The 27,921-nt window shown below is 50.0% G+C and overlaps 10 protein-coding genes across 10 annotated transcripts; 4 read left to right on the plus strand and 6 right to left on the minus strand.

Annotated features, from left to right (window-relative positions):
• Positions 1-184: 184 nt before the first annotated feature.
• PC9H_011529 (uncharacterized protein) lies at positions 185-1,275 on the plus strand (the record flags this gene model as incomplete). Its single annotated transcript, XM_036781013.1, has 6 exons — positions 185-323; positions 385-455; positions 517-526; positions 588-1,028; positions 1,089-1,148; positions 1,202-1,275. The coding sequence occupies 6 exons, from the start codon at positions 185-187 to the stop codon at positions 1,273-1,275; spliced, it is 795 nt and encodes a 264-aa protein (XP_036626868.1).
• Positions 1,276-1,709: 434 nt separating this feature from the next.
• On the minus strand, positions 1,710-2,812 carry PC9H_011530 (uncharacterized protein; the record flags this gene model as incomplete). Its single annotated transcript, XM_036781014.1, has 5 exons — positions 1,710-2,111; positions 2,166-2,366; positions 2,426-2,535; positions 2,592-2,676; positions 2,735-2,812. 5 exons carry the CDS (start codon positions 2,810-2,812, stop codon positions 1,710-1,712), a joined length of 876 nt encoding a protein of 291 aa, XP_036626869.1.
• A 4,661-nt stretch (positions 2,813-7,473) lies between these two features.
• On the minus strand, positions 7,474-8,970 carry RIPK2_3 (Receptor-interacting serine/threonine-protein kinase 2; the record flags this gene model as incomplete). Its single annotated transcript, XM_036781015.1, has 7 exons — positions 7,474-7,515; positions 7,560-7,856; positions 7,902-8,129; positions 8,186-8,260; positions 8,308-8,514; positions 8,572-8,634; positions 8,686-8,970. 7 exons carry the CDS (start codon positions 8,968-8,970, stop codon positions 7,474-7,476), a joined length of 1,197 nt encoding a protein of 398 aa, XP_036626870.1.
• A 223-nt stretch (positions 8,971-9,193) lies between these two features.
• Positions 9,194-10,582, minus strand: PC9H_011532 (uncharacterized protein; the record flags this gene model as incomplete). Its single annotated transcript, XM_036781016.1, has 8 exons — positions 9,194-9,427; positions 9,481-9,681; positions 9,737-9,805; positions 9,859-10,044; positions 10,107-10,166; positions 10,218-10,331; positions 10,392-10,478; positions 10,535-10,582. The coding sequence occupies 8 exons, from the start codon at positions 10,580-10,582 to the stop codon at positions 9,194-9,196; spliced, it is 999 nt and encodes a 332-aa protein (XP_036626871.1).
• A 754-nt stretch (positions 10,583-11,336) lies between these two features.
• Positions 11,337-12,980, minus strand: PC9H_011533 (uncharacterized protein; the record flags this gene model as incomplete). Its single annotated transcript, XM_036781017.1, has 11 exons — positions 11,337-11,580; positions 11,642-11,673; positions 11,729-11,768; positions 11,829-11,964; positions 12,030-12,198; positions 12,281-12,389; positions 12,442-12,527; positions 12,588-12,701; positions 12,752-12,771; positions 12,829-12,861; positions 12,917-12,980. The coding sequence occupies 11 exons, from the start codon at positions 12,978-12,980 to the stop codon at positions 11,337-11,339; spliced, it is 1,047 nt and encodes a 348-aa protein (XP_036626872.1).
• Positions 12,981-14,014: 1,034 nt separating this feature from the next.
• Positions 14,015-14,964, plus strand: MAK3 (N-alpha-acetyltransferase mak3; the record flags this gene model as incomplete). Its single annotated transcript, XM_036781018.1, has 5 exons — positions 14,015-14,148; positions 14,209-14,227; positions 14,300-14,435; positions 14,559-14,614; positions 14,668-14,964. The coding sequence occupies 5 exons, from the start codon at positions 14,015-14,017 to the stop codon at positions 14,962-14,964; spliced, it is 642 nt and encodes a 213-aa protein (XP_036626873.1).
• Positions 14,965-16,267: 1,303 nt separating this feature from the next.
• Positions 16,268-18,660, minus strand: KAR2_2 (ATPase with role in protein import into the ER; the record flags this gene model as incomplete). Its single annotated transcript, XM_036781019.1, has 8 exons — positions 16,268-16,691; positions 16,749-16,952; positions 17,005-17,830; positions 17,881-18,176; positions 18,224-18,316; positions 18,371-18,385; positions 18,443-18,455; positions 18,510-18,660. 8 exons carry the CDS (start codon positions 18,658-18,660, stop codon positions 16,268-16,270), a joined length of 2,022 nt encoding a protein of 673 aa, XP_036626874.1.
• Positions 18,661-20,547: 1,887 nt separating this feature from the next.
• Positions 20,548-22,842, plus strand: UGA4_2 (GABA-specific high-affinity permease; the record flags this gene model as incomplete). Its single annotated transcript, XM_036781020.1, has 12 exons — positions 20,548-20,682; positions 20,735-20,836; positions 20,893-20,973; positions 21,025-21,091; positions 21,144-21,267; positions 21,322-21,423; positions 21,485-21,576; positions 21,632-21,694; positions 21,751-21,858; positions 21,916-22,085; positions 22,150-22,440; positions 22,504-22,842. The coding sequence occupies 12 exons, from the start codon at positions 20,548-20,550 to the stop codon at positions 22,840-22,842; spliced, it is 1,674 nt and encodes a 557-aa protein (XP_036626875.1).
• An 812-nt stretch (positions 22,843-23,654) lies between these two features.
• PC9H_011537 (uncharacterized protein) lies at positions 23,655-24,692 on the plus strand (the record flags this gene model as incomplete). Its single annotated transcript, XM_036781021.1, has 3 exons — positions 23,655-23,805; positions 23,858-24,316; positions 24,373-24,692. 3 exons carry the CDS (start codon positions 23,655-23,657, stop codon positions 24,690-24,692), a joined length of 930 nt encoding a protein of 309 aa, XP_036626876.1.
• A 190-nt stretch (positions 24,693-24,882) lies between these two features.
• PC9H_011538 (uncharacterized protein) lies at positions 24,883-27,393 on the minus strand (the record flags this gene model as incomplete). Its single annotated transcript, XM_036781022.1, has 14 exons — positions 24,883-24,969; positions 25,026-25,372; positions 25,427-25,511; positions 25,562-25,658; positions 25,712-25,860; positions 25,911-26,037; positions 26,088-26,130; positions 26,194-26,382; positions 26,437-26,546; positions 26,596-26,687; positions 26,746-26,852; positions 26,910-27,076; positions 27,133-27,214; positions 27,270-27,393. 14 exons carry the CDS (start codon positions 27,391-27,393, stop codon positions 24,883-24,885), a joined length of 1,806 nt encoding a protein of 601 aa, XP_036626877.1.
• Between the last annotated feature and the right edge of the window lie 528 nt (positions 27,394-27,921).

Genomic DNA, 27,921 nt, shown 5'->3' on the forward strand with positions numbered 1-27,921 from the left:
TTATCTTGACTTGGAACTGTGTTGTCAATAGCCAGGTCAGTCTTGACAATACGTTCACCCGCCAAGAATTTACTCAAGGCAGCCTTACTTCTTAGCGTATACGTTCTCTGCGATTGGCATGAGTACGCTTTCCTTCATTATTCTGCTTTGATCGTGACCTCAGGCGCCCACCGTAGTTGCCAGCATGGCAGAAGAGGTGAGGAATCCCGCCGTTCAAGTACCTAAAGCGATCACCTGGTCGGTTCCCATCTCGGCTATTATGGGTCTTGTGTTCTTGCTCCCAATAGCTTTTACGCTCCCTGATATCGGAGCATTGTTGGAAGGTTAGTTTGTTTATTTGCCACAAATCGGAAGGTAGTGTGGTCTGATGCTTATCGCCCGCAGGAAATGGCGCCCAACCCACAGGCCTAATGTTTACGCTGATTATGGGTTCCGAGGCTGGTGGATTTGGCATGGTACGCTCCTGAGTTTATCTTGACGCATGGATGTGACATTCTTACCTACGCCCCAATACAGTGGTTCATCGGTACGTTCCAGAGATACCTACATTTGCATGAATGCGCTGACGAGCATGCCGTTACGTCTAGTTTTCGGTGTCGGCGTCTTCTGCGCTATATCAATATGTACAGCTGCCTCTCGGGCGACCTGGGCGTTCGCCCGCGACAAAGCGCTTCCCTTCCACCGCATCTTCTCTCGCGTCAACAACGATCCATCTTCCTACTTCCCCGAAATCCCACTCAACGCCTTCCTCCTGTCGACGCTCATACAGGTGCTGTTGGGCTTGCTGTACCTAGGATCTAGCGCGGCGTTCAATGCCTTCGTTGGCGTCGCAGCAACCTGTCTTGGCGCTAGTTACGCCATGCCTGTGGCGATCAACTTGATGCATGGTAGGACACATGTCAAAGGGGCGCCTGCGTATCTAGGACGGTGGGGAGTTCCGCTGAATGTCTTGGCCGTGCTGTGGACGCTGTTCTTGGTTGTTATCTATTCCATGCCAGCAACGCTGCCAGTGACTAGATCTTCTATGAGTACGTCCTCCCCAAACTTTATAGAATTATAAATGGGGACTTACGACGCTGCCGTCACAGATTATGCCTCTGCTGTGTTTGTAGGGTTCGGCGCTATAAGCGGTGTCTGGTATATGATCAGTAGGTCTATTGCCATTGAATGTGCAGTATGATAATGATGATGCTTGCTATAGGTGGGAGGTACCATTACTCTGGACCCCCAATGCCACAGACAGAGAAAGATTCAACAACAGCATATAGCAGTTAAAGGGACTAAGCAAGGGTGTTGTAGTTGTTATCTTATCTTATCTTATCTCGATCGTCATGGGGTCTGCGGAGCGCAGGGCACCTGGTCTTGAAGACAAAACGCTGCAGCAGACACTCCAGAACTGCCTAAGAATAGTTCCTCGCGAACTGGGTCACTTTGACGGTTGGCCTAGTAGTGGATCGTCGCAACTAACAATGTACAAGCTTCGGAATCAAAGTATCTGTATCTGTATACTAATGCACACTGGCAGGCATTGTACAAATTATACCGGCAAGTAGGTTTAATTTACAAATGATATAGCAAATCCAAGGGGTAACGCTGGCAGCAACGGAGTGGGTAGCAGCAAGTAGTACAGAAAGCCAAGTTGAATATAAATACGCGTTGCTCGTCTTATCTTGTCTTGTTGCGGAGGCAGAAGTAGTGTGCATGGCGAATTACGCGGTTAGCTTGGGAATGACTTTGATCATCTGGTCGATATTTATGAATTGAACCCAAGATTCCAGCTCCTTTTGCGAGTCGTGCCATATGAATTTGGTGTCGGGTGTCCCTCGGAAGAAGGCGCAGACACATTGGTACTGCTCTTCGACGAGGAGGTCTTTGCGTGCAACACCGAGGTTGGCTTTGAATATCCGGAATTCCCAACCCGTTAGTGGGTGGCCGTCGCCGATGACGGTTTCCTGGGGAATGTTGAATTCCAGACGCGATAGGTCGAACCCTATTGGCTGGCCGATCGCTTTGATGTACGCTTGTTTGAGGGAGATAATAATGCATAATCTGCGTAGCATGACTTCGTCTCCAAGCTCTGGCGCCATTAGGGATAGTTCCAGAGGGGTAAGCTGAGGAGCACGAACGGAGTCAATGGGTGAAACACGAAATGGGAGGCGACATACTTTATGTGCGAAGGATTCGACGTACGCCCGCACTGAAACCCCCCGCGGTTCGGCAATGAGTTGCTTCATCCCCAAGCCGATGTTCACGACTTTCCGTTGAATTCCTTGTGTCATCGCCATCCCGCACAACGAGTTCTCCGTCGCAAGATGGTATCCAATCATTGAATGAAGAAATTTCTCGGGAGGGAGATCATCCGGAATCTTTATTCGTCGACATTGGATGGTAAAAAGAAGCCCAAGGACGAGTCGCACAACCGCACCTGTTCTATCCAATGCTTGCCAGCTGGAGTGACGCAATCCCGCCACTTGGCCCTGGGTATTCGCCTGTGTCTCATCATAAGTAATGGCAACATAGATTTCATCATTTGTCCTGGGACGATACGTAACGGTAAGGCAAGATCAAACGACGAGCGCCGGAGTACTCACGGAAGGTATCAGCATTTTGGGGGTTATATACAATGTTTTCGTGCGGCACGCATTCCTTTATAATATGATAGCTGGCGTCATATTCCTGAATACCGTCATGTCAGTCACCTCTAGCAAAAACACAAAGGGTTTCATTCACTCACTTCCTTCGTGTACTCTCGATTCAACGAAAGCATCCATACGAGAATTGGGCAGTCCGTAGTTACAGGTATTGAAGACATCTGGTGAAGGAAGGGAACTAAGATGAAGTTTGCTGCGAGTCCGAGAACAACGTACCCGTGGATATTTATACAAGTTCGTGAATGAGGCAAAATCCCAAAATTACGGGTAGGGCCGTGGTCTTGAAAATGTGGCCAGTTGATAGCGATGGTTGTTGTGGATTAAGGCGGGGGCAATGTATATTATTATTGCCCCATGGCGAGGACAACCAATTTGAACCATTTTCGACAACAGCTCAACGCAAACCACACTGCGCGTTATGTAACCTTCCGTTTTCGGCTTGTCAACAAGCCATTGTCCTCGCCGACAAGGAAAATCTCAAAGCAGCTTGTTTGTGCAAGACAATCCTACAAAAGCTCAATTGTTTATTTGGTGCTCAGCTATGCAACCGCTTCCTCCTTGTTCTGTCGCCAGTGCCAGTGGTGGCTGGTTTGTGGGCCCTCTGTGGCGTTTCTCAGGTAGTATCTCGCCTCACTCCTATTCGCGCACCACACTGGTGCCGAGAGACATTTGATGAACTGCACAAATGGCTCGCTTTTCTGCATAATTATCTTCCAGCATGAGGCAAGTCGTGGTAGCCACTGAAGTTACCGAATTGCTCTTCAGTACGTCTTGTTCTGCCACACTGATTGAACGTTTCACTCATATCATCCTTCATCCCTTCGAATTCCGTACAGACACGAGGAATCGATGATGTTGATTGCATTGGCGCCCCTCGCTGTGAGTCACTCAAGTAACACAGGCTGTGAACTTGGTGCGAAAAGCAGCCATCCACATGCAGCTCGGGCATGTTGAGAAGTGCCTAAATGACAGCCATAAGTAACGTCTCCCAGACCCCGAATCAAGCGAGTTCGGGAGGTAACATACACCGGTTGAACGTCCCACAAACTTCGACCTGGATCTGGGAGCGTGGCTTTTTGCCTTTTTCAGATTCTTGGGCAAGAGGTGCTTGTCGTGAGCCGCTCACGCTATTCACTCTTGTCTTGGTGTACTGAGACGAAGAGTTTGAGAGCAACGGTGGACACGTCCTTTTCTCTTCCTCTTTCAGATGATGCCCTCAATTGTGTTTTCTACTAGTCAATCACTGCATCTCGAATCGGACTTGGGATTATTCCCAGCTGCGTATAATGCTGTCCCCGCCCCAATGATTACTCCGTCCGTCAAATAGGCATCAAAAGAATGTGGCGAATCGGCGATCGTACTCATGTTACTCCCGAGCTCCAACTTATCGGAGTAGCATGCGGATTGCACGCCCGCCGTCACCAAGTGAGGACGCTCCTAATATGATTGGGCGGCGGTTAACTCGGGTTCAAACAGGTTTAACGCTCTCCGTCAGTGAATGCCTTTTTCCACAGGAATATGCCCTATGAGGCATCGCAAACCGCGATTTCTGACTACCCTCGGGACCACCGATCATTCCGTCGAGCGTCAGTCACTTTCGATCAGTATTATAATATCGACCATTGCCGACGCTGTAATAGGTATATGACCCATGTAATTCGGAGTCTTCTGAACATCTCAATTTCGTTCACTAGACCACCACCCTACAAGTCGAAGACCACGGCGCCTCAATTCACATTTCCCTTTCACTCGAAATCGTCCGTTTGCAACGGTGATAATCTTGATCAGTTAATTAACACTTTCCCCACAGAAGGACCTAGGTTCTGTCGTACGACCGATCACACACGCGGCGACCCGTCAGGTCGATCTCTGCCACGCTGCAATTTATATCGGGTGCGACTTACCGAAGCACAAATCGAGCAATGCGCGTGTTGAACCGTCGACTCATTGTCAAGAGATGCTGTTAAGCTTCAAAGAGCCATTCCAGACCAGTTCATACGAGGGTCCCCAAGAACGAAGGTAAATGTCCGACCTCCTTCTCGAGGATGGCATTCTCTCAGGCCTTCCTGTTTTCACCATCACGCCAGCGCCTTGGTTCGAATGCACCTCGAGTCCCACACCATGGTTTCATGTATTCACCCGATGATACCGCCCGACGTCTTTGATCGCTTCCGCGCTCGGCTTCGGGAATCTCCTTCCACCATGTCCCACCTCCTCACACGTATCGGATGCCTGGGCGCGCCTATGGGCACTTCCCGAGTGAAATTAATCGAGCAATGTGTACACTTGACACCGGCGTAATTGGAATATGGGGAGGATATTGGCGAATGAAAAACTATCGCTACATCGGTCTTTTCCAGCGCTTCTTTCCAACTGATGTCGAGGGGTATTCGTGTAGGAAGTGCCTGGCAACATTATGCACATCGATGACGACCATCACTCATTTGGGAAACACGCTTGACAATGCTGTAGCAATGTGGCACTCGGGTGTCCAGTGATTTTCAGGACAAAGGTTGCGTCCCCTTCCTTCGAGTACGCGCAAAGTGGTAAAACTCTGCCGAAGGGCTCACTTTCTTCGATGCCAACGATAATCTCCAGTGCTTGAATGTATCGACCGACGTATGGTGAACCGTGTTATGTCAGGCGTCACTCTTCTCACTACATACGGCGCCCATCGTATCAGCATCAGTTATTGGACTGACGGCAACCTTTCGTCGCCACATTTGACGTTCTTCCTTTGATTTTGATTTTTTCTGCGCGCATCGGACGAGAGCGACGACGTGCCTCTTCGCATCATCATTCTTATGGGGGGGCATATGCCTCCCTGGCGTTCATTGACCATGTAGTTTGCGTCCGGTGCCGCCCATCCTAGTTCCATAAAACCAAGACACCATGGAAAACTACGTAGGTTGCCCAATCTTCCAGAACTAATATATCGATCATTCCCGCACCCCCCCTGTCGTCCTTTTGTTGCGCGCCCGACTCCGCTCTCCGATGGGCGAAGCCAACCTTATCATACTGTATGCGGGCGGGCTGATTCCTTTGCGAACAGTTCGTACGTCAGTCAAAGTTTTATTGCGTCCTTTCACCCACCTTCGTATCCTCCAGTTCCTTGTTTGACATGGATCCTTCATGACTACTGTGAGTGGCAGCACTTACATGAACTAATGCTAAAGTAATTGTTGACCGTTCTTACTATTGAGGACGAAATTCGGTGTATTTGGGTGAGCCGGCTCCGTTATTCAATTTTCTTGCTGGTATTCGACCCCGTCCAAATGCATCACATCTGACATAGTGCCTGTCGACAACGTGCTACTTGGGACTCCGAACTTACATCCTATACCTTAGTGCCTGGCAGTTAACCCTGTAACGCGAATAGTTGAGTCTATCTCTTTGTGGTCTGTTGAAATAATACTGCAACTGCGCATCTATGCATTGTTTGGAGCAAACAAAAAGATACTTTATTCGCCTGTCCTTTGATGATAGTTGACTGACAATGGTTCTAGGTTGCGGTGGTAAACAGAATATTATTTCTGGGGTCTGTCGCAGGTTGGGTGTACATCCTAGTCCACAACGTGACCAGAACAGAGGCCCTAATCGCGGACGCAGTCCGTCTGCCCCTTCCTGGTTGTCCAGTTATCTACGTTAGTACAGATATGTTTCTCGATTGATGAAGAATCAGTAACTGTACTGTAATGTGTCTATCCTACGTTTATCAAGCTACAGTATATGGAGGCATTCTGTTCAGCTTTGCGGTATACAAGGCTATCGCCAGAGCTGTGCACTGTCAAGAGACACAGAGGAAACACCTGCTGGTCCGAGACAATCTGCTATATTTCTCTGCGTATGCTCTCTACCCGGAACCGGTTCTCCTTCACACAATGCTCACAAAGGTCGTCCAGCGTCGCATGTATCTTGGTTTTCAACAACCTCATGGATGTGGTAAGTCTCACTTGACAGCTGATGTCAAAATCGTAGACACTGCCCGGAAAACCGGACATCCAGCCACTTGCCATCTTGGGCAAATGACATAAGCAAACTTGAACTCCGATTGAACGCGTCCAAGCACAACGCGCCGCACAATGTGCAACAACATTCTCTTGCTGTCATGGGGAATTATCGCTTCATTCACCCCGAGCAGAAGAAGCTCATCGTCAATTTTCTGTGAATTTCCTAGAATTTATACGACACTCTCGAGCCAAAGGCCAAGGCGGCAGCTTGACGATCGGAGGCTCGGCACTCCATGCCGAACGGCCCAAAATGGCAGGTGGCGGACGTCTGATTTTTCGGGCACTGTGTCTACGATTTTGACATCAGCTGGAATCCTTTACTCAGTAGCGAGTGTCAATGACTCCATTCCTTGGTTTAGTTTTGGGTAAGTACACATTGTTTTGAGATACAAGACGTCGGTTGTTATTATCAACGAGTGTTGACAACGATTCGCCATCTAGCCCATTTCATGCTGCAGTGGAAATCTTGACCGTCCGGATGTTGCTCAATCTCCGGAAGGCAACAGCCAATGATATATACAGCCTGCAGATTCGAACGATACTCACGTTGAGCTTCATCAACTCAGCGCGGAAGGATCCAAGGGAACTTCGGGGTTCTACCCCAAGCTTCAGAAGTCTCAAAATCATATCAGAGGGGGCGTAGTCGGGCACAGGAGTGTAACGGTCGGGGGACGGAGTTCATAGACAGCTCTCGCGGCGACCCTCCAAGTTGAATGCCATTGAATGAACTCCAGGGATATTTCGACAGTAGTAGATGGTGATATATAGGAAAAGGGGTAGACGTACACTAATGTAAGGATCTCCGTAATGAATCATATCCAGATTTGACAGAAGTCCGAATATGGCCCCAGGGACTGACGACCAGGGAGTGAAACACGCCATAAATCTTGCCGCTTACACGAGCCCCTCCAGGGGAAACGAGTGTTGAAGCTAGGTGGGCCTCTTCAGGGGCCTTGGGGGCCATGAGTTCTAATATTCGTACGATTTCAGCGGCGTCGGGTCTATTCCCAGGAGCCATGTCCCACGCTCTCTCTACGAGATCTCGAAGAACTTCGTTCGATCGAATGCTCTCAGAGAGAGGAGGCCGGCCGCCTTTGAGGACAATGGTGACGGCATCGGCGTCAATGCGGACGACTGGGTGTGTCCCTTTTTCATCGGTAACAAGTTGCCCGAATGGAGGGAGTCCGGTGTAAACCTACGAAAGGATTAGGCGGCGCGACGAAGGAAATACGTTGCTGACCTCGAGGATCGTCATTGCGTAGGCGTAAATATCTGTCTGCTTGGTGCGACCCATCGGAGGTCCGTATTTTTCTTCGTGTGCGATCGTGGACATGATCTCGGGAGCCATCCAACGGGCAACACCGACGGGCCTTGCAAAGACGTGATCAGGAAGGTCTTCGGGCATAGATAAGGTCAGCCCATAATCGCAGAGCATCGCGCAATCATTGTCGTTGACGAATATGCTAGCCTTAAGTGCTCCATTTTACTCAGACAACCCGAGAATAGCATCAATATGGAACGTACACCTCGAACATCGCCATGTATTATTGGCGGATCGAAGGCATGCAAATATTCTAGTCCCTTGGCGGCGTCCGTCATCTGAGCAGGCAAGGTAAGCAAAGCTTCATTATGTGGTGGAAACTCACAAGCTTGAGTATAGTCGTTGATCTATCAGAGGTGTCACGATCTATATCTCCGGGCCATTTGTTCTCTAGATACGACAGTATATTTCCCTTGGCGTAAAATGGGTAGACCAGCGCCGGCATGTAGAAGAGGCTGTATGCAACCCCATAGAAAGGTACTAGGTTTGGGTGATCGACGCGACTCCAAGTGCGAGAAGACTCTTCCAACATCTAGGGAGTATGATCGTCAGAAGCACGTAGTGGTTAGTCTCGATGGAATAGCAGTACCTTCTTCAGGGAGGCGGTGAAGGAGGGAGAGGACGAACCTCCATTGAACACCTTGATTGCTACCTACACGAAAAAGGTGAGTCTGCCTGACATTGACCCTGCATGCTGGCACACCTTTTCTTTGTGAAATCTGCCTCTGCGTATCGTACCCAAGGACACTCTGGCCATGATTCCGTCCCGAATCTCATACTGAGTAATTTTGATTAGACGAGTAATGTCCTGCTTGTATCTGTGAGGGGATAACTTCAAAGATGGTTGAAGACGTCTTAACTGAAGGCGGTCTCGCGGGTTCATCGCTCTTGCTTGGCCGCAGACGTCGTGGCATTCGGGAGATGGAGGTAGTGAGCCGTAGACGACATGGGCGAAGAGTAAGTTCAGTGCGTGTAATAGTGGACCCATTAAGCCAAATAAGAGCCAAACAAACCCGAAGTGTATCAGCGCTAAGTACTTACTTATTGTATAAACAAGGACCTTTGTAGCCACTAATTGTGCAACATACGTCCATTGTCCGATCTTGGTAAGTACCTTCGCAATACAAGACGATCGTAACCCCATGGACACGGCATCGAACAATTACGCCTGCCAGTGTGTTATATTACATGAATTACTTAGCAGCCAGACGCTACTCGATTACACTAGGAGTTACAGGAAGAGCTTCCAAAGCTTCCATGACTTCGTCCGCGTTTTGTCGCTTAGCCGGGTCGTATGACCATCCTTTGTCTAACAGATCCCAAAGGCCTAGAGACATTAGAGGGTGGTCGAGATACACCTCGAGGGTCGGTTTCTTGCCCTCGCGGAAGAGATTGCCAAGTATTGGTCCCCTTCGAGGGTGGAAAGGGTCCCGGTCCGTTATCACCTTCGAGCGTTAGGGGTAAATATTACGGACGGTAGAAGATAGACCTCGCGCACCCGAAGTAGTGTTACCGACAGCGAGAATATATCGGACGGTTTGGTCAACGGCACGATATCTTCTTCATAGTTGAGAAGCTCCGGAGCGGTGTAATGTTGGGAGGACGTCAAGGTTGTTTCAAAGCCGTCAACGCCGATGATTCTGGATCTGCCGAAGTCAGACAAGAGAGGTCTGCCCTCCTCGTTGATAAGGATGTTGTCCTGGGGCATTATGTACTGAGTCTTTGACGACGTATTGGTGGATAGTCGCACCTACCGGTTTGATATCACCATGAATTATGTCTTTTGCATGAATATAGTGTATCGCACTAACCACTTGATGTGCCTACGCACCGAACGATCAGAAACAAGACGCAGAAAGACGCACTTGGCACGTACCAGAGGTAGACGTGGGACATCGGGATGACGTTCCAAGTATTCTCTCAGGTTACCGTGAGGACAGTAGGGAGATATCAGGGCGGGTACGCGGGTCGTTGGATTATTCAGGTCGGAGCAAATCCCTAGCAAGGGTAAGATGTTAGGGTGCTTCAGGTCGCGCCACACCAGAGTCTCTCTGTGGAGATACTTATCAGCACGCCGGCAAAGTAGTCAGCGAAATGAATGTATAAAGAGTCGCAAAGACATACCTGTACAATCTTGATATCCATGTTCGAGCCAGCTCGCATTTCCAAAAATTTGATTGCAACCTGAGGTACGACATGAGCAGACCAAAAGGTCAGGATGGAGGATTTACGTACCCAGACTTTGTTGCCGCGACCAAGTTTACATTTGCCTCTATACACTTTCCCGCCACCCCCTTCGCCGATATGGCCCAGTGGTTCCCAAACGATTTTGCCTTTCAGGTCCTGGGGCTATGATCAAAAGCAGTAGAGCTTAGTGTCATGATCTTCATAAAGTCAATAGCGACAAACCAATTCTTTGCCTAGTCCCATGTCATATATCGTCGGCTGCTTGACTCCGCGCGGAATGGTCAATTTTCTGAAGAATCGATGAACTGTCTAACGGATAATTTGAGTATATCAACACTATTGTAGCAGCGGTTGTGAAGGCCTACCTCTTTTACATCCCTAGACGGTTTGGTGGCTGGTACGACTTGTAACATAGCGGCGACGACTCGATCAACGAGGAGCTGGTGTGGGCCTGCACAATGTGTCTTGTGGGCGTCCGATAATATAGTACTTCAGTACTTCCTGGATCCTATTATTGAAATATGTATGATGTTCCTTGTATTTTCGAAGCGCGGACTTGAGCAACAACAGAACGCGAACAATAGGACACTAGAGGTAAGTTGGCAACGGTGGGTCCATGTGGGTCCATTTTCCTATGGTGTGTATCGGCGCAGTCATAGACCTCAGGGCATCCACGTCGGGTAGCTTTGAACTCGCCATGCTCAAAGGTTGCTGCATGGTTCTAGGTTCTAGCAAGGATCGGCGCCGTGACATGTTGTCATTGTTGTGAGTCGGCGGCAGTGGCTCTGGCCAATTACGTTTCCCGGAAGTACTCGGCGTTCTTGGTCGGAAATCGAAAGTTCCAATGCAGGTCACACTCCGATCGTTGAGGCCAAAGCGGTTTTACTTCACTCACCACTCCTTTAGGCTGTTCCTTGCAAATGAACGGCTTGTTATCATGTCGTTATCGCCAGTTACCATCTGCCAATACATCTCCCTTAGTTCCACGAACCGAGCGTGAACCTAATTTTCAGGCCCGAACTTTCCAGCATCTGCGTGATGTTGAACGTTGAACATTGAACGTTTGAACCCTCAAAGTTGAGAGACTCAGTGTAGCCATCTAAATACATATGATAATGTTAGTACTATTACAGTTTGGTCTCGCCAACCTTCAGTAGTCTATGTACTTCATCGTCCCATCGTAGTATTTACACTACTCATCGGAGAATTCAGCGTCTCCGACTCCTCTGACCGCTGAAACGCCAGCGCCGACAAATTTCGCTTCGCTACCGCAGTATCCTTGCGTCTGACATTCTTGAGTTGGTCTACGTGAACTTCAGTGAGATGGACGCTAGATAAGTCGTGGGCGGTGGCTTTGCGTAGGTTGAGCAGCATACGAACGGTGAGGATTTCGAGAGCGGCGTGGAATGGCCTGTAATGAGAACGCAGCGGTGAGGATGGGAATAGTTGGGTTGCAAATATGTATCATTTACCCATAGCTGAACCAAGGAATGTGCGTTACACCCTGATCAAGATGGTTAGATCTCGGACCAAAGCGAGGCAAGACGACAAATACTCACAACAACCATCAAGTTATTAAATATGAGAATGCATGTTATTCTGATGGTGTTGATTGTCAGTCAGTTGAGTATTCCCTTCCGTCATTAAAGCGGGGCTCACGCGAAGAAGTACAGCAGGTTATCTCGCAAGAGCAACGCGTACAGCGAGAATCTCTTCTGCGTCCTCGCTTCCCAGTACGATTTCTGCAAGCCTTTGTACAAGGCAAAACAGAACAAAACACCTTCGAACGCCGTGGCTGTGAAAATATGACGAGTGTCTGAATAAATATAGAACGGGAGAAATTAAGGGACACGGCGTTACCTGGAATCCACTGCGCCCATTCAATACCAGCGTGTATACTCGGACATCCAGGTAAAGGTAGATGAACAGCATCTGCAATCAGAGCAGGCCGTAGCTTGGCGTTGTATATCAGAACCCATAGAAACCCAGCAATCGATCCCAGGAATAGGGTAAAATTAAACAAGGCAACCTATTGAATTCGATTATTCAATTGAATACCGTATAGTAATTGTCAGCGGAGAGACAGGGGAACGATGGGTTCTATTGGTTACCTTCTTGCTGCCTTCGTATAGGGCGTATATGCGTAGCTGCATAATTATTTCTATTGACCATAGGGAGACGGCGCCAATTACTCGGATAGTCGGGTCCATGCCTAGACAACTGATGCTTGGAATGAGAATGCTATTCGACGAGGGAGAGAAATGGAACATACACTTTGTCAGAGGTAATCCCAGGTCGAGCGAATAGATGTATTTGTGTAACGTCGAATATAAGGAGCACAATGCTGTAGTATCGTATCTGAAAGTCAGTAAGAGTAAGTGGGGAGTGGCACTTGAAAGGTGTGGCTCGAAAACATACCCAGAGAAACATGGCTTTTGAGGTGCACCATTTTTGAGTCTGAGAGTAAGTATTCAATATCCAGTGGTTGGACTCAAGACGGGGAAGATTGAAACAGACCCATATGAAGCGAACCTATCTATACGTTAGATACGAGGGGGCGAGACGCGGAAACCTATGCATACCTCGTCTTCGAGCGTGACAACTACCACAAAGTGAGTACACCGACACTTGTAAGGAGGAAGAAAAGTTGATGGCCCACAGTAATCATGTAATATCCAAGTGAGAGCAGAAGCTACGGAGAAATTGTTAGTCAAATATTGCATGGGTCATTGACGGAAATTACATACGGACGGTGGTCAAGGGTATGAGGTTGCCCTTGTACAGTGCGATGAATCTGTTAATGTCAGACATAATCAAGTCGACGTCAAGCCGAACGGGGTGGGTGACAGATAGTTTCTGGGGAGTCCAACTGCGCCTGCCAGACATTTATAAGCCAAGTGACCCCCGCACAACCATCTCCGCATCATGATGTTTTGAACAAAGAGTTCTCCATGTGACGGCCTGTATATTCCCAAAAGCAGGCATCCACGATAGTGAATCTGTGCGAAGGGGGATAGAGGGGACCGGTCGCGGGGCGTACCTCTCTCGCGGTCCCAGCTGGAATTCTGGGAGGGGAGTGCCACCGCCACATGATGTCTTCAGTTCGTGAGATATACATAATCCTATATGGTGCTGAGAATACGACTATAACAGCTGGGAAAACCACGGCGTACCCAAGCTTTGTGAGCGATAGTGCCTGCGTAGATGACGCCTGAGAGTTCGGAACCGGCCTCCGTGTTGGGAAATCCAGCGAACCGATGCGGCTGCGGCCATAACCATCACTTGATGTTAGTTTCGAGCTGTTGGACCAAAATAACATATGGGCCTTGTGGCCTATGGGGCGGTCGCGCTTCATCAAAACCACCCCTCCGAACATGATGGAGGGAGAGGACTGCCCGCGATATTGGCTTTGATTCCTCCGCTGACGACGAGATTCTGCAAAGGTCTGCTGGGCGTGGGTGCCGATAAACCGTAGGTTGGATTCGACGCGTATCCGAGTCTTACAAGGCACAAAATCCCGCCATTACTTGACCCTAGTAGCCTGATCAGAGCTCTGGGGTTTGCTCACAAAAGCCAATGCCCGTTGGCCGCCAAGGCCCCGGCCCAAGCGTCCCCAGAGTGATCACAAGGAATATAGGTGATTGGGCCGGCCATTTAACTCGGGGTAAGCGGTCTCCGTCAATTGATGAGGTCCATTCAGGTCCATTAAGATTTGTTATGGCCATGGAAGTTTGAATTACACCGGCGGCGGAATCAGAATGCGCGCCTAATTGCATATCACGTGATGGACCGTTCGGTGCGAGAGGCGTGTCTCACACGACGCAAGGTCGTTATCACCGTCCACGATGGCAGGAATCATGTACAGACAATACGCAGGCGAATCCGACCTACCACACATAATGTCCTTGGTGCAGAACGAGCTCAGCGAGCCCTACGTTGTCTACACTTATCGGTATTTCCTTCATCAGTGGTTAGTTCCGTAATTCTTGGTCGTACGACCACCCAGATAACCTCGTTGGCTCACAATAACCCTATATAGGCCCCATCTTGCGTTTCTGGTGAGCATGATATTCTCCAGCGAATCCCATATGGGCGCTCAGATGGGCTGACATCGGTTATACGACGTGCAGGCGTTTCCCACCGACCATGGCCACTCGGACCCAGTGGGCGTGATAGTGTGCAAGCAGAGCATGCACCGGAATCTCTCGAACCGGGGGTATATAGCGATGCTCAGCGTCTCGAAGGACTGGCGTAAGCGTGGTATTGGTTCGTCTCGTTCCGTTTCCTCTGCCGTCTCCTCTCAAATGATCCTTAGATGAGGGATAACACGCATTGTCTGTTGCGGTGCGGGTTCCTTTGTTTCTTTCCCCCATTCCCCTCTTCGTTTAGCTAGCGCACTCGTCACAAACTCTGTCGAAGCGATGAAGATGGATGGCGTGGATGAGGTGCGGTACGCAATGATAACGTTTGAAACGCTGCTAATTTCTAGCATTCATAGGTCGTCCTTGAGACAGAATACGATAACAACGCTGCTCTATCGCTCTACGAGTCTCTCGGATTCATACGCGAAAAGCGGCTCTATCGATTCTACCTCAATGGCAAGGATGCCTTCCGCCTCGTCCTGTCGGTCCCCCCGTCCTCTGAGAACTCCTCCGATACCCAATCCGACGATACCGACAACCTCTCAGCATCCACTCGAAGCAGCGTGTCGTCGCGACGCAGGCCTCCCCCCTACCGCGCGATCAGGATATCTCCGTACTCCGATGATGAAGACGACTACGTGTCTTCGCGCTGAATTAGCCTAGGCGTAAGGTATAGGCTTTAGGCTTTTCTATATGCGCGTTAATTTCCTTGCTTCCCACCGCCAAGTCTTTTTTCATTTTCCCTCACTGTACTTCTGTAACTCCAACAACCGACTCGGACTCCTACATATGCTCTCGGTGTACTAACTCTACATATGCCTCGTGTAATGTTTCTTCTGGTACATGTATATTCATCCTCACTCACTCGAAAGTTGTTGGTCGACGTTCGATGTTGCATGTAAGCGCTGAGTCGTGTAGATTGACGGCTTGCACACCACGCACCCCGCCCTCACCTGTCTATAGGGTATGATATGGCAACTATGAATTCATCATACACGAAGTACGCTGCGACGAACTGACGCTGATGTCCACAGGATAGCATTATTGCGAGAGAGAATCATGACGGAGCACTCCCAACAACTTACCAGAGAGCGGAGTGTTCCGTGAGATCGTCCAGTCGCCTTGTCCTTGGGAACTAAGCGTAGGCCCCGATCTACTTGGCCACAGAATTAAGTAGAGCAGCAAGGAAGTATCCTAGCCTTCGAACTGACAGATCTCGATGGCAGAGTCCCTGTCGGACTCGAAGTGGTACGTCAGGATTGCGTGGGGAACAGCAGGGAAGTTCAACGAGACGGGATTTGAGGGTGGTGAGGAGATTTGCGTCCTCCTGGTTGCTGTCGACAGTGTCTGGTGCTGAGAAGTGTGAACCTAAAGGTCATTCTGTACTTATAGAGCCCCAGTGCGAGGTTGAGTTCTGGCTGTGTTGATGTGACACGCGTTGAGCTCTGCTCCGTCCGCTGTCGCTGAAGAACGCGACTATTTTGCGCTGCCGCAAACGACGAGGCGGCCCTGCCAATATCTCGGTATAGAAAGCAATCAATAGCACGAGCCAGTACGGATATCTGTGGAATGTTGCTTGTATCTCAGCGCATCGGCTCCGTCCTCGATATCCATTACATCGTAAGATCTTTAGGACGTGTATGGAGTCTTCAAGGTACCCGTCGTAGCTTGTAACACCGTTAATTCACGGGCCCGACTCGGCACCAGCCTTTCATAGAGTACCCGAATACCAAATTACGAACGATGATGAGGATGCGAACTCAAAGTTCCGGTGTTACCATTGGATTTGGGTCATTCAGCTTTCAGAACGGTCGAGGGTAGATGCAGCGGGTGTCTAATTGAGTGTACAATAAGATGTAAATAACAAAATTGCGTGCAATCTCTCGTCGATGGAGTATGCTAGACGAGTTTTCCATAAAATTATGGGGTGTAATAAGTCTCCGCAACTAGAAAGTCTTAGAGCTCGTCATGATCCCTGATAGGATCCTCCTCATCAGCAGCACCTCCTGGTGCGCCACCCTGGCTGTAGATCTTAGTCGTGATGGGGTTAACAATGGCTTGGACTTCAGCCAACTTCTCCTCGAGGTCCTCGACGCTGGCGCTGGAGCCGTTCTCGTCGATCCAGTCGGTGGTGTCCTTGACGGTGGTGAGGATGGTCTTCTTGTCGTCGTCGGAGAGCTTGCCACCGAGACCTTCTTGGTCACCGAGCTGGCTCTTGAGGCCGTAGACATATGACGAGAGGGAGTTGAGGGCTTCGATGCGCTTGCGCTGGGCTTCATCCTCGGCGGCGAACTTCTCGGCATCAGCGACCATGCGGTCAATCTCCTCCTGAGACAGACGGCCCTTCTCGTTCTTGATGGTGACGGATTCGGACTTGCCACTGCATGGAACGGCGTTGTCAGCGAAATGAAGAGTCAACTAACCAGAAATTACTCACGTTCCCTTATCGGCAGCGGAGACCTTCATGATACCGTTGGCGTCAATCTCGAAGGTGACCTCGATTTGAGGAACGCCACGAGGAGCGGGGGGAATACCGGAGAGTTCGAATTTGCCGAGGAGATTGTTGTCCTTGGTGAGGGAACGTTCACCCTCGAAGACTTGGATCAAGACGGTAGGCTGGTTGTCAGCGGCGGTAGAGAAGCTACGAGGCAATATGAGCATACAGTCAAAGGGGATCAAGCGTAGCGGCTTACATCTGTGACTTGCGAGTGGGGATGACAGTGTTACGAGGAATCAACTTGGTCATGACGCCACCAGTGGTCTCAATACCGAGGGTAAGGGGGCAGACATCGACAAGGACGACATCAGCAGTTCCTTCAGCGCCAGAGAGGATACCACCCTGGACGGCGGCACCATAAGCGACAGCCTCATCAGGGTTGATTCCCTTGGAAGGCTCCTTGCCACCAAAGAACTCCTTGAGGAGCTGTTGGACCTTGGGGATACGGGTAGAGCCACCAACGAGGACGACCTCATCAACGTCTTCCTTCTTCACGTTAGCGTCCTTGAGAACTTGCTCGACGGGCTTCATCGTCTTTCTGAAGAGATCCATGTTAAGTTCTTCGAACTTAGCGCGGGTGAGGGTCTCGGAGAAGTCGTTTCCGTCTTCGAAGCTTTCAATTTCGATGCGAACGCTCTGCTGCGAGGACAAAGTACGCTTGGCCTTCTCGACCTCACGCTTCAACTTGCCCATAGCCCGAAGGTTGCCGCTGACGTCAGTGCCGGTCTTCTTCTTGTACTGCTTGGTGAAGTGCTCGATGATTCTGTTGTCGAAATCTTCACCACCAAGATGGGTGTCACCAGCAGTAGCCAAAACCTCGAAGACACCGTCATCGATGGAAAGGAGTGAGACATCGAAAGTTCCTCCACCGAGATCGTAGACGATGATCTGGGATTCGCCAGCCTTCTTGTTAAGACCGTAGGCGATGGCTGCGGCGGTAGGCTCGTTGATGATACGGAGGACCTGGAGACCAGCGATGGTGCCGGCGTCCTTGGTGGCTTGACGTTGAGCGTCGTTGAAGTCTTTACACTGGGTTAGTTACGTTGGCTTTCGAGCCTAAGTAGACACTTACAGGCAGGGACAGTGACAACTGCATGAGTGACCTTCTCACCGAGGTAGGCCTCAGCGGTTTCCTTCATCTTGGTAAGAACCATTGCAGAGATTTCTTCAGGAGTAAAGTCCTTGTCCGCGCCGTGGTATTTGACTGTGATGACGGGCTTGCCGAGCTTCTCGCGAACCTTGAAGGGCCAGTGCTTCATGTCGCGCTTGATATCGGGGTCATCCATTTTACGACCAATAAGACGCTTCGCGTCGAAGACAGTGTTCTCGGGGTTGGAGTGGTATGCGTTTTTGGCGGCGTCACCGACACTAATGCAAGTTAGAAAATAGTCTCGTCCCATGTAATCGTAACTTACAGTCTCTCGTCATCAGCGAAGGATACCCATGAAGGTGTTATACGGTGACCCTGGTCGTTGGCGATGATTTCAACGCGGCCACCTCGCTGTACACTGATAGAATGCTCTTCAGTTGATTTCACAAATTTAATGAACCTTTGAACTCACCCTACGCAAGAATAACTAGCCGTCCAATTTGCCTCAGAGAAAACTTCTTGAAAAGATTTACAACACACTCACGTTGTTCCCAAATCTGCAGGGGCTATATTAGCTTCCCTGTATGAAGCAATGGAACTGAAGGACTCACCGATACCAATAACAGTGCCGTACTCAGATGCGCCATCCTCGGCGCGAACTGCGACTGGACACAAACATACGATTGCAATGAGAGCAAAGAAAGCGATTGAAAGAGAAGAAAGAAGATGTCGTGACTGCGTGCGCGACGGTCGGCGGGCCATGGTGGCTAGAGGTGGTGGTGGTAGTGAACGAAGAAATGAATGCATGTTCGTCACCTATTTATTCTGTTTCGTGCCACGTCAAATTCGTCCTGCCTACGTGTACATTTTCCCACGGGCAACCAATATACGTTGGCGATTTCTTGCTGTGTCGCGGACTTTCTCCGAGTTTCCTTTCAAGTCAGCTGCTCGCCTTGTCTGCCAGCAAAGCGGCCTTCGTGGTGTACAGACAGGCTGACGTGGTCCTTTGAGCTCTGTCAACGAGTAATTATTATGAATTCATTCAAGTTTTCCACCATGCAGCTGTGCAGTGTCACGAAGGTCTGACACACATCATGAAGCAAGAAGGAATTGTATCACCAGCCCAATATGTTTCGAAACATATCATAGATCATTGGCGGTATTGGATGCGGACCTAATTCGCTGCATTGTCCAAAACCTTCACCCCATACGTGCTGCCAGGCGAGCGTTCAATGTACGGCGCATATAGCTAAATGCTTGGAGGCTTGCGTTTCAGGTGCGTAGTGCGGCCATTGGGTATTCGTTTTAAATATGCTACAGGGATTTGAAAGTCCAAAGTTACAAGTCCCATACATTACATTACTCCACCAGTTGGCTCGTAGCAGGTAGAAATGCAAGCATATCTCAAAAAGGGCCAGATCTGTCCAACGTTTTCGACAACCTCACAGAGCGCGACGCTCTCTATATCCCGTAGAGATCACAAGACATCACTTTGGTTCTCTTTCCGTTAACTGGCTTTTCGTGGTGGCGGCCAATGATGGATCCAACATCATTGAACGTTCGAACCCTCGAACCTTCCTCGATGTTGCCAGTTGAAGTCCATCCGAACGGCTTTGCTTCGTCTACCCTGGACACAGTGGAACGGGATGACGCTGGCTATGCACTGTTCCTCGCAAGTCGCGGCTCGGAAGCGCACTCAAAGTTTCGGTGATCCTGCTCATGCTCTCCGTCTCCCCGGTTCGATTTCCGGATAGAACCTGGTATTTTCGTACGCGTAACGTTGGGTTGTCACACACAACACCCATATCGTGGTTTCCTCTGCGGTCTGTTAATGATGTCCTTTTCTTGCTGCTCATGGCTCTGTATGATGTTCACCTCCACTCGCTTTCCTTTATCTTTTCCTCTTCTAATGTTTTTCGTGTTTTTGCCTGGAATTTTGACATCGATGTTGAACGCGCTGTCGCGTCTCTTGAGCCCTCCCCGTATACCATAGTCTCTCCTGGGTACTGATAGGGCGAAGGGGACCGCACAGCCACTGCTCGTTAACTTGAAGATCAAACAAACCAATGCCCATCCTGTTACATTTATGAAGTTTCACTCGGTGCTGATTCACTTGAAATTTCCAGACATGCACAATCTGCGACTGCTTGTCGAGCATGAATACCGATCACGAGTAACGGCGCTTCGTTGTCGTGAATCAAATATCATCTGGCGGAGGAAGCGAGGCCGACGATAAGAAGAACTCAGGACCCCCCTAATTTTCCATCACACGACGTGTATGGGGTTCGGCGAAAACCCTAAAGCATCGATATCAGTGTACCGTGTGGTCGAACTGGTCACTGGTGCCCGAGTTCCCAGCCCAGTGAAGGACATGGCCGACACTGAATGCCTTCTTTTCACAAGGTCGCCAGTCACCCACTTCCTTGCTTCCCCATCAGGCAGGGCTATTTCTGCCTTATGATAAGCAAACTTTCGTCGAGTATATACAAGACACGCGTATCACGAACCATGGCTCCCAGTGTGGCCACTATATCGACGCCTATACTCCAAAGAAGCCCCCTGCTTCCTTTCCAGCGCCCAGCGCCCGTCACTCTTTAACTTCGCCCCCGATTCGCAAACGAGCACGGACATTATCCTAGACTCATCGATATGTCGACGGAGAAGCGTTTAGAGGATGGAAATGGGAGCGTGGACACGCGCGAGGCCGTACAGCTTGCCGACGAACAATTGCTGGCGCAGCTGGGATACAAGCAGGAGTTCCAGAGAGCCTTCTCCCCCCTCGAGGTGTGTTTTCGCGAACAATTCATCGTGAAGTCATGCTAAAATCCTGCCAAAGTGCTTCGGCATAGCATTCTCGATCATCGGACTGTTACCGTCGATCGCGTCGGTGATGTTCAATTCGATTCCAAACGGCGGCCCTGCAGCGATGGTGTGGGGTGTACGTCTTTTCCTGAAGTTTCGCCTGTACCAGCTCACCTTGGTTACGTTGGACAGTGGGCAGTCGCCAGCGTGTTCATCCTATTCGTAGGTATGGCTATGGCAGAGCTAGGCTCAGCAGCTCCTACGTCCGGTGGTGTACGTGAGCCGTACTGTATCGGTCTGCAACCTTCGAACTCACGGCCATAGTTGTACTTTTGGACGTATTCCCTTTCGTCGCCGAGGTGGAGGAATCTGCTGTGTTGGATAGTGGGATGTGAGTGGTCGCCTTGTCCAGCGCGTGCAACAGCTAAAGCGCTGGTTACAAGATGCCAATACAATCGGCTCCATAGCAGCTCTTGCCTCTATTGATTGGGGATGTGCAGTCCAAATCCTTGCTGCCGCCTCAATCGGGACGCATGAATCATATTCACCCACGGATGCTCAAACTCTGTTCGTCACCCCGCTCCTTTCCAACTCTACATGACAACTCATTCGCGCGCGTAGGGGTGTCTATGCCGCCGTTGTCCTTTCTCATGCCGTTCTATGTGGATTGGCCACGCCTGTTTTGGCTAGATTGCAAACAGTATATGTCGTACTTAATGTTATGTGAGTCCCTCAGTGTAGTCTGGCCCCCTGGCTGCAGTATTCACCGGACCGCGCTCCGCAGACTTTGCTTCGCCATAATCATCGCATTACCTATAGCAACACCCAGCGAGTTCAAAAACACTGCATCATATGCACTAGGCGATTTTACGAATAGTGAGCCCTTTCCCGGATCAGATTACCTCTGATGGCGTTCTCAACCCGTTTTCAGTGAATGGCTGGCCTAACGGCTACGCTTTCATTCTGAGTTTCTTGGCTCCTTTATGGACAATCGGTCAGCGCCGAAGTTACAATACCGCTTCTCGACGTTGATTGACATTTCCATTCTAGGTTCATTTGACTCTGCTGTTCATATCAGCGAGGAGGCTTCCAATGCTGCCACTGCCGTTCCATGGGCCATCATCAACGCCGTAGGTATTGCAGGCGTGCTTGGCACAGGTATGTTTACCTCAAAGTCCACAAGTCTCGCTGAAAGCTAATATGGACATTGTCTAGCAATCAATATCTCGCTTGCTTTCTGCATGGGCACGGATTTGGATGCTATCGTTAACAGCCCGATTGGCCAACCAATGGCCACGATCTTCTTCAATAGCTTCGGAGAGAAAGCAACCTTGGGCGTCTGGTCGGTAGTCGTGCTAGTGCAATACATGATGGGTTCTAGCATGGTTCGTCTATTTTAGGTTTCCTAACAAATCGGACTGCCCTCAACATTGACCTTTACCTCGATAGCTTTTAGCTGCGTCGCGACAGACATTCGCTTTTGCCCGTGACGGTGCTTTGCCTTTCTCGAGCTGGCTCTATAGAATGAACAGCTACACCAAGACTCCTGTGAACACGGTCTGGTTTGTGGCAGGCTGTTCAATTCTCCTCGGCCTTCTCGCTCTTGCTGGAGCGACGGCCATAAGCGCGGTGTTCTCCATATCCATTACCGCATCATATATCGCCTATGCCATCCCCATTGCAGCCCGATTCCTTGGAGACAACGACTTCAAACCTGGCCCCTTCAGCCTCGGCGTCTTCGTACGTATTAACCAACCCAATCTCCTTGACACAAGAATAATCATTATTATGTGTTGCTCCCAGAGTCTCCCTGTGGGGATCGTTGCTGTTCTGTTCATGTTTTTCATGGTCATCGTGTTCCTCTTCCCAACAACGCCACAAACTGATGCTCCAGACATGAACTACACTGTCGTCGTCATGGGAGGCGTGCTCTTCCTTTCGATTGTTTGGTATTATCTGCCTGTTTACGGAGGCGTGCATTGGTTCACTGGGCCGATCTCGAACATTGGTGACGGCGTCGGGGAGAATAAGCTCGAGAGGATCAGCGGGGATTCGAGTTCGGGGTTGGGGTCTGGTCCTACTGCGGAGAAGGACGTAGTGAAGGCTGATAAGCTGGCAGCGGATGTGGAGTCGTATAGTTAGCGTAAGCCAGTGGTTGCCTGCCTGCCCTATTTTGTTTCCTTTTTGTTTTGCATTAGAATTCCTTTTGTCTTGCAGCTGGATAATCTCTGGCACCACCCCTGTCTTGCTCATCATTCTTTCTCATCGTCCACCACCACGGCTGTCAATGGCGGTGAGAATATCAGAACATCATCACCTGCATTCTTGCCATCGACTGAATACCGCTCTCTTGAGCGCCTTGTGGTCACCGCCATGATCCATATATTGTCTATCATGCAATTCACTGGAATCCAGAACGGCGCCGATCATGTCCGGCGTACTGCTTCAAGTTGGCACAACCGTATGCACTTCCAACTATGTACCATCTGACCGGCCCATGTAGATGTCAAGGCTTAAGGTCTAAGGATCTAGTGTGGATGCTATGTCGAAGAAGCGTGGTACGTGACATTGCATGTGAGCTTCCGAGTGCGTACTGACCTCAGTTACTACCCAAGGCCCTCGGTTTGACCACTGGACTCGGAACACGACCCTGACAACTCGAGTGCAGGATGCCTCTGTACTGGGTTATCTCGTGGGCATGTACCCCGACTCCCTGTAAGGTCGACTTGACAAAGCGGTGCCGAAATATGTGCTGCATCAACAAACCATCGCAACGGAGTAGTTGACGTATCTTCCATACCTATCAGAGGAAGCAAAGCCCCTGGTAATGATCCAAGCAAGGCCCGAGCACGGTCGTAGCTGGCTATCTCATATACGTTCCGTGAATAATCTAGGGATGGCCCCTTCTTTCCTCTCTTCCACATTTACCACCACCACCACCACGTAGGCCTACCATGTCAACCGAAAGCGCGGCGATCATAGACGACACGGACCCGCGAATCCAGTACTCGTCGGGATGGCATATGGACGGCGGTCCCAACGAGTATAATCGGACAGTACACGCTACATCGACTGCTGGCGCGAGCTTCACATTCAGCTTCACAGGTAAGTTCGTATTCACGGACACATATTGACATTGCTGATAGTAGTCTAATAGGTACTTCGGTCAAAGTCTTGGGCACGCTGACCCAAGAAGGCTTCAACGGATCATTTCCAAATACAACCTACTCCTTAGACGGTACTTCGCCTATCCCTTATGCCGGTAAACCCTCACCCAGGGTACAATACCAACAAATATTCTACCAATCCCCCGCCGACCTCCCGAATACCAAGCATACTCTAGTGGGAACCTGTGCCGACCAGGGTAGCCTCGTATGGATTGATTTCTTCGTGGTCACCTCCCCGCCGAGTCCAACTACGTCTGGGGCTTCGTCACAAACGGAGTCTACCGTAATTATCACCACTACCGCCACATACACCGAATACGCCTCCTCTTCCTCTTCCTCCGCCTTCCCGGTGGGAGCAGTCGTTGGCGGTGTAATTGGTGCCATGATACTCGTGCTTATTGGCTTGTTTCTATTCCTATGGCATCGGCGTCGACCGAGAGCTGTAACAAGTAAGCGCCGCTCGTTGTGCAGGATTTGAATGAATTAACTGACAACTAAACAGCAGGCACTGAGATGCAAGCAACGATGTCAACTACGTCAACAACCCATCTCGTGCCGCAACCTCCACCGACCCTCCAATATCCTACTTTTGCTCCATCCGTTTCCTCTGTTTACTCGACCGTATCACCGACAGAAACCTCGCCCATGGCCAGTCTTAATACTGCCAATGCGCCCTCATTCCCTTCCCCCAGTGCGACAACCCAATTCCCACGCAAAGGTCGACCTATGTACTCTATGGGTACCTTCGGCGCTCCATCCTCGTCTTCCCGGCATTCTACTATCGGTGATACGGAGAGTGAAGAACACCCTCCCGCCTACCACTGATCGTCGACCGGTTCAACCTGTAGCCCGTGGTCTGCAAGTCGTGCGACTTCATCGACTTCACCGACTAGTCGCAGAACGGCACAACACTGAGATGAACACAGTGGTTGCTTGTACATCATTTAAGTATTGAAAAAAGATATAGTATATGGCAAGTCTACTTAGATACTTAAATATACCAGAAGTCGCCCTCTCAAGGCCATGCCGCCTTGATTATGTCCGAAGCCCTCTCAGCAATAATATACACGGGAGTTTGAGTGTGCCCTCCTGGGATAATAGGCTGTTGGATGGATCAATGAGTCAGTGCATCAGTGTTGGAGCGAGACGAAGGCATACAAAGACAGAGCCGTCAACAATCCGAACACCGCGCGCCTTTTTGAGTAGCAACTTTCCATCGACAACACCCTTGTTCGGATCAGCATTTGCTGCGGCAGTGGAGAATGGGTGCTTGATGGTTGTGGCCCATTGGCGGACATATTCGACGATCCCGGCGTCCGTAGTGGTGTTCGCAGCGTCTGTGTAGATGCCTGTGACGTACCCGTCCCAAGCATGGGCGGCAGTGAAGCGTTGGGATGATTTGATGGCCTCTACCATCACGGCCATATCGAAGTCAGTGGCGAGAAGTTGGGGGTCAATTATTGGGTGAGCGAAGGGGTCAGACGATGCCAAAGTTATGGTGCCACCTGCATTGGAATACCGTTGACCAACAAAGCGCGTCATGGCAGGATAACACTCACGAGATGTTGGCGAGACTACTACATTGATGATAGTCAAGTACGTTCCAGAAGTTGGAATCTGTTGGGACGTTGTGAAGAAGCCATTCTGCGCCTACGGTTGAGTATCGTTTCGGTAGCTACGAGTGACGGACTTACACCATAGGCTTGCTCAAAATGAGGGGTCCTTGGTCCAGGAGTAGGATCACCGTAAGTCGCAAGGACCGAAGAGTTCTCAGGAAGTCGGAAATACGCCCTGAGTACAGTGTTAACCATTTAGGAAGTAGTGTCCAACGTTGTAAAACATACATGTGGTTGGAGACTCCGTTGGCTGCGATGCGACCTGAGCCTTGGGTGGTATACTCATTCATGGCATCGTCAAATGCAGGTTGCTCTCCTCGAAGGATGGGGTCCATGGTGTTGTTGCTGTTCACTGACCACTGCAGTGGGACGATGGGCTATGGTATGAAGTGAGAAGGATATTCCAAAGCATAGGAATCACACCAACATGGTCTTGAAGGTTCTTGCCAACTTCGGGGAGGTTGACGATAGGGTGAATGCCAACACTTCTCAGTTCACTTGGTTCTCCGATGCCGGAGAGCATGAGAATCTGTGGTGTGCCAACGGCACCAGCACTGAGGGCAAATGAGTCTCTGAACTCGACGCAATGGCGAAGTCAACCTACCTGAGGACAATCTCCTTCGATGCAGTAAGGTTGAACCGGGGTGCTTCATGCAATGATAGCATCAGTTGTCATATCAATTAATATCAGGGTAAATTCGTGAGCGAACCTGACGAGCTTCTTGCAAACTCTACACCACGGAACACAGGTAGACCGTGCTCCGTACCAGTTTGGAACAATTTCGTGACCTGAGTCTGATACAATAGATCGATGTTGTTGCGGGAATCGAGCGCTGGGGTGAGGAAAGCAGTCGCCGAGCTGCTACGAAGAGGGCCCTTGATAGTAGACTGCATCCACGCTGCAGTGATCTTGTTAGGGCACACTACGTTGGCTCATGCATCGTGACACTCACAAACGCCGAGAGGATTGCCGGAATTGAAGTCCTCATTAAACGGGAACTCTGCAAGCTCCTGCGTCGTCGCGAGCACTCGGTCATCAATTTCAGTGAGGAATCCGGGAAGACTGGTTTGAACGTAAGCACAGACATTTCAGACATGACCGAGGTAAATACCTAGTAAACAAGGGACCTTCGTAACCGTGTAAGTTGGGAGTAAACTGGCCGGTCTCGTTATGCCCATCATTCGGTGGGACATGATGTTCATTCTACATAAGTGGTGTGTTGTTAAATGACGAATTGGCAATGTCGCCAAAGAAAACCTACCTTGATAATATATGGGAATAGGTTGTCCCAAGTCCAGCCATCGTCGCCTGCGATCTCCGCGAATTGATCATAGCCGTCGGATGCACAACGAGTGTACACCATGTAATCTATGGCGGATTGAACGGTCATTATCGGGTACACTCATGAACATGAAGTTAACCCACTCGTCGAACTACTCCCTCCAAGAACGTATCCGCGAGGATAAGTCAGCACTTGGTTGTTCAACGCGCTTTGAGCAGTCGTAGTGTAGTTCCAGTCGAACGACGTGTTAGGGGACGCCAAGGGGCCCATGAAAGGAATTTTGATCAAGTCGGAATCGTAGCCTTCATTGCTGAACCCGAGTCAAAACGACAAACAAGCGGGGGGCAATCGGCGACTGGAAAATACCTTCTACCAGCTTCAATGACCAAGACCTTCCAAGCTGGGTTTTCCGACAGACGAGATGCAATGACGTTCCCAGCAGTACCCGCTACGACGCGTAACTTCAGACCAAAGGCTCACTGCGACGATGAGAAACAGCTTACCGCCTATAACGATGAAATCGTACTGAGTTCCCCGCAGTTCAGAGGGATCTTGGAACACAGCGCCGATGGCAGAACGGGCGAAGAACGAAAGGGCGAGCAACGCAAGGCCGCGAACAGGAATCATGTCTGAGAACCGATGCTTAAGCACTCTGACATACGAGCCCTTTTATATGTCGAATTCTCAGCGGATATGCCCAGCTCAAAGGTCCTAAAATAAAATGAATAGAATGATGCAGGAGCGGGCTCGACGCGTCGGGGTTGCCAAACGCTGGCCAAACATTTGGGGCTGCACGACCCACTACAGCACGCGGAGATGTTGCAGGGCGTAGCGATACCTGATCCGATGCATCCTAGGAGAATGGAGTGGACGACCTCTGGAGTGCTCGAACGCACCGTTTTGGGAAACTGCGCAAAGCAATGGTCAGAATACCCAACAAGGGTTGCCATCATGATCACAAATCACAAAACATTGATCGGACCGTACAGTGTCTGTTATTCAAGCCAATTTGTGTAATCCCTTGAGCGAATGTGTTCCGCATCTTTCGTAGACCCTCGCAGATTCAGGGGCTCCTCGTCATAACCCACAAGTCTGGACCGATGATGCATCCAGAAAGAGGCCGATGTCTGTTCGAGCAATGCGCTTTGAAGGAAG

This window comes from Pleurotus ostreatus (genome assembly GCF_014466165.1).
Source record: "Pleurotus ostreatus strain PC9 chromosome Unknown scaffold_9, whole genome shotgun sequence".
In the NCBI taxonomy this organism is placed as follows: Eukaryota; Fungi; Basidiomycota; class Agaricomycetes; order Agaricales; family Pleurotaceae; genus Pleurotus; species Pleurotus ostreatus.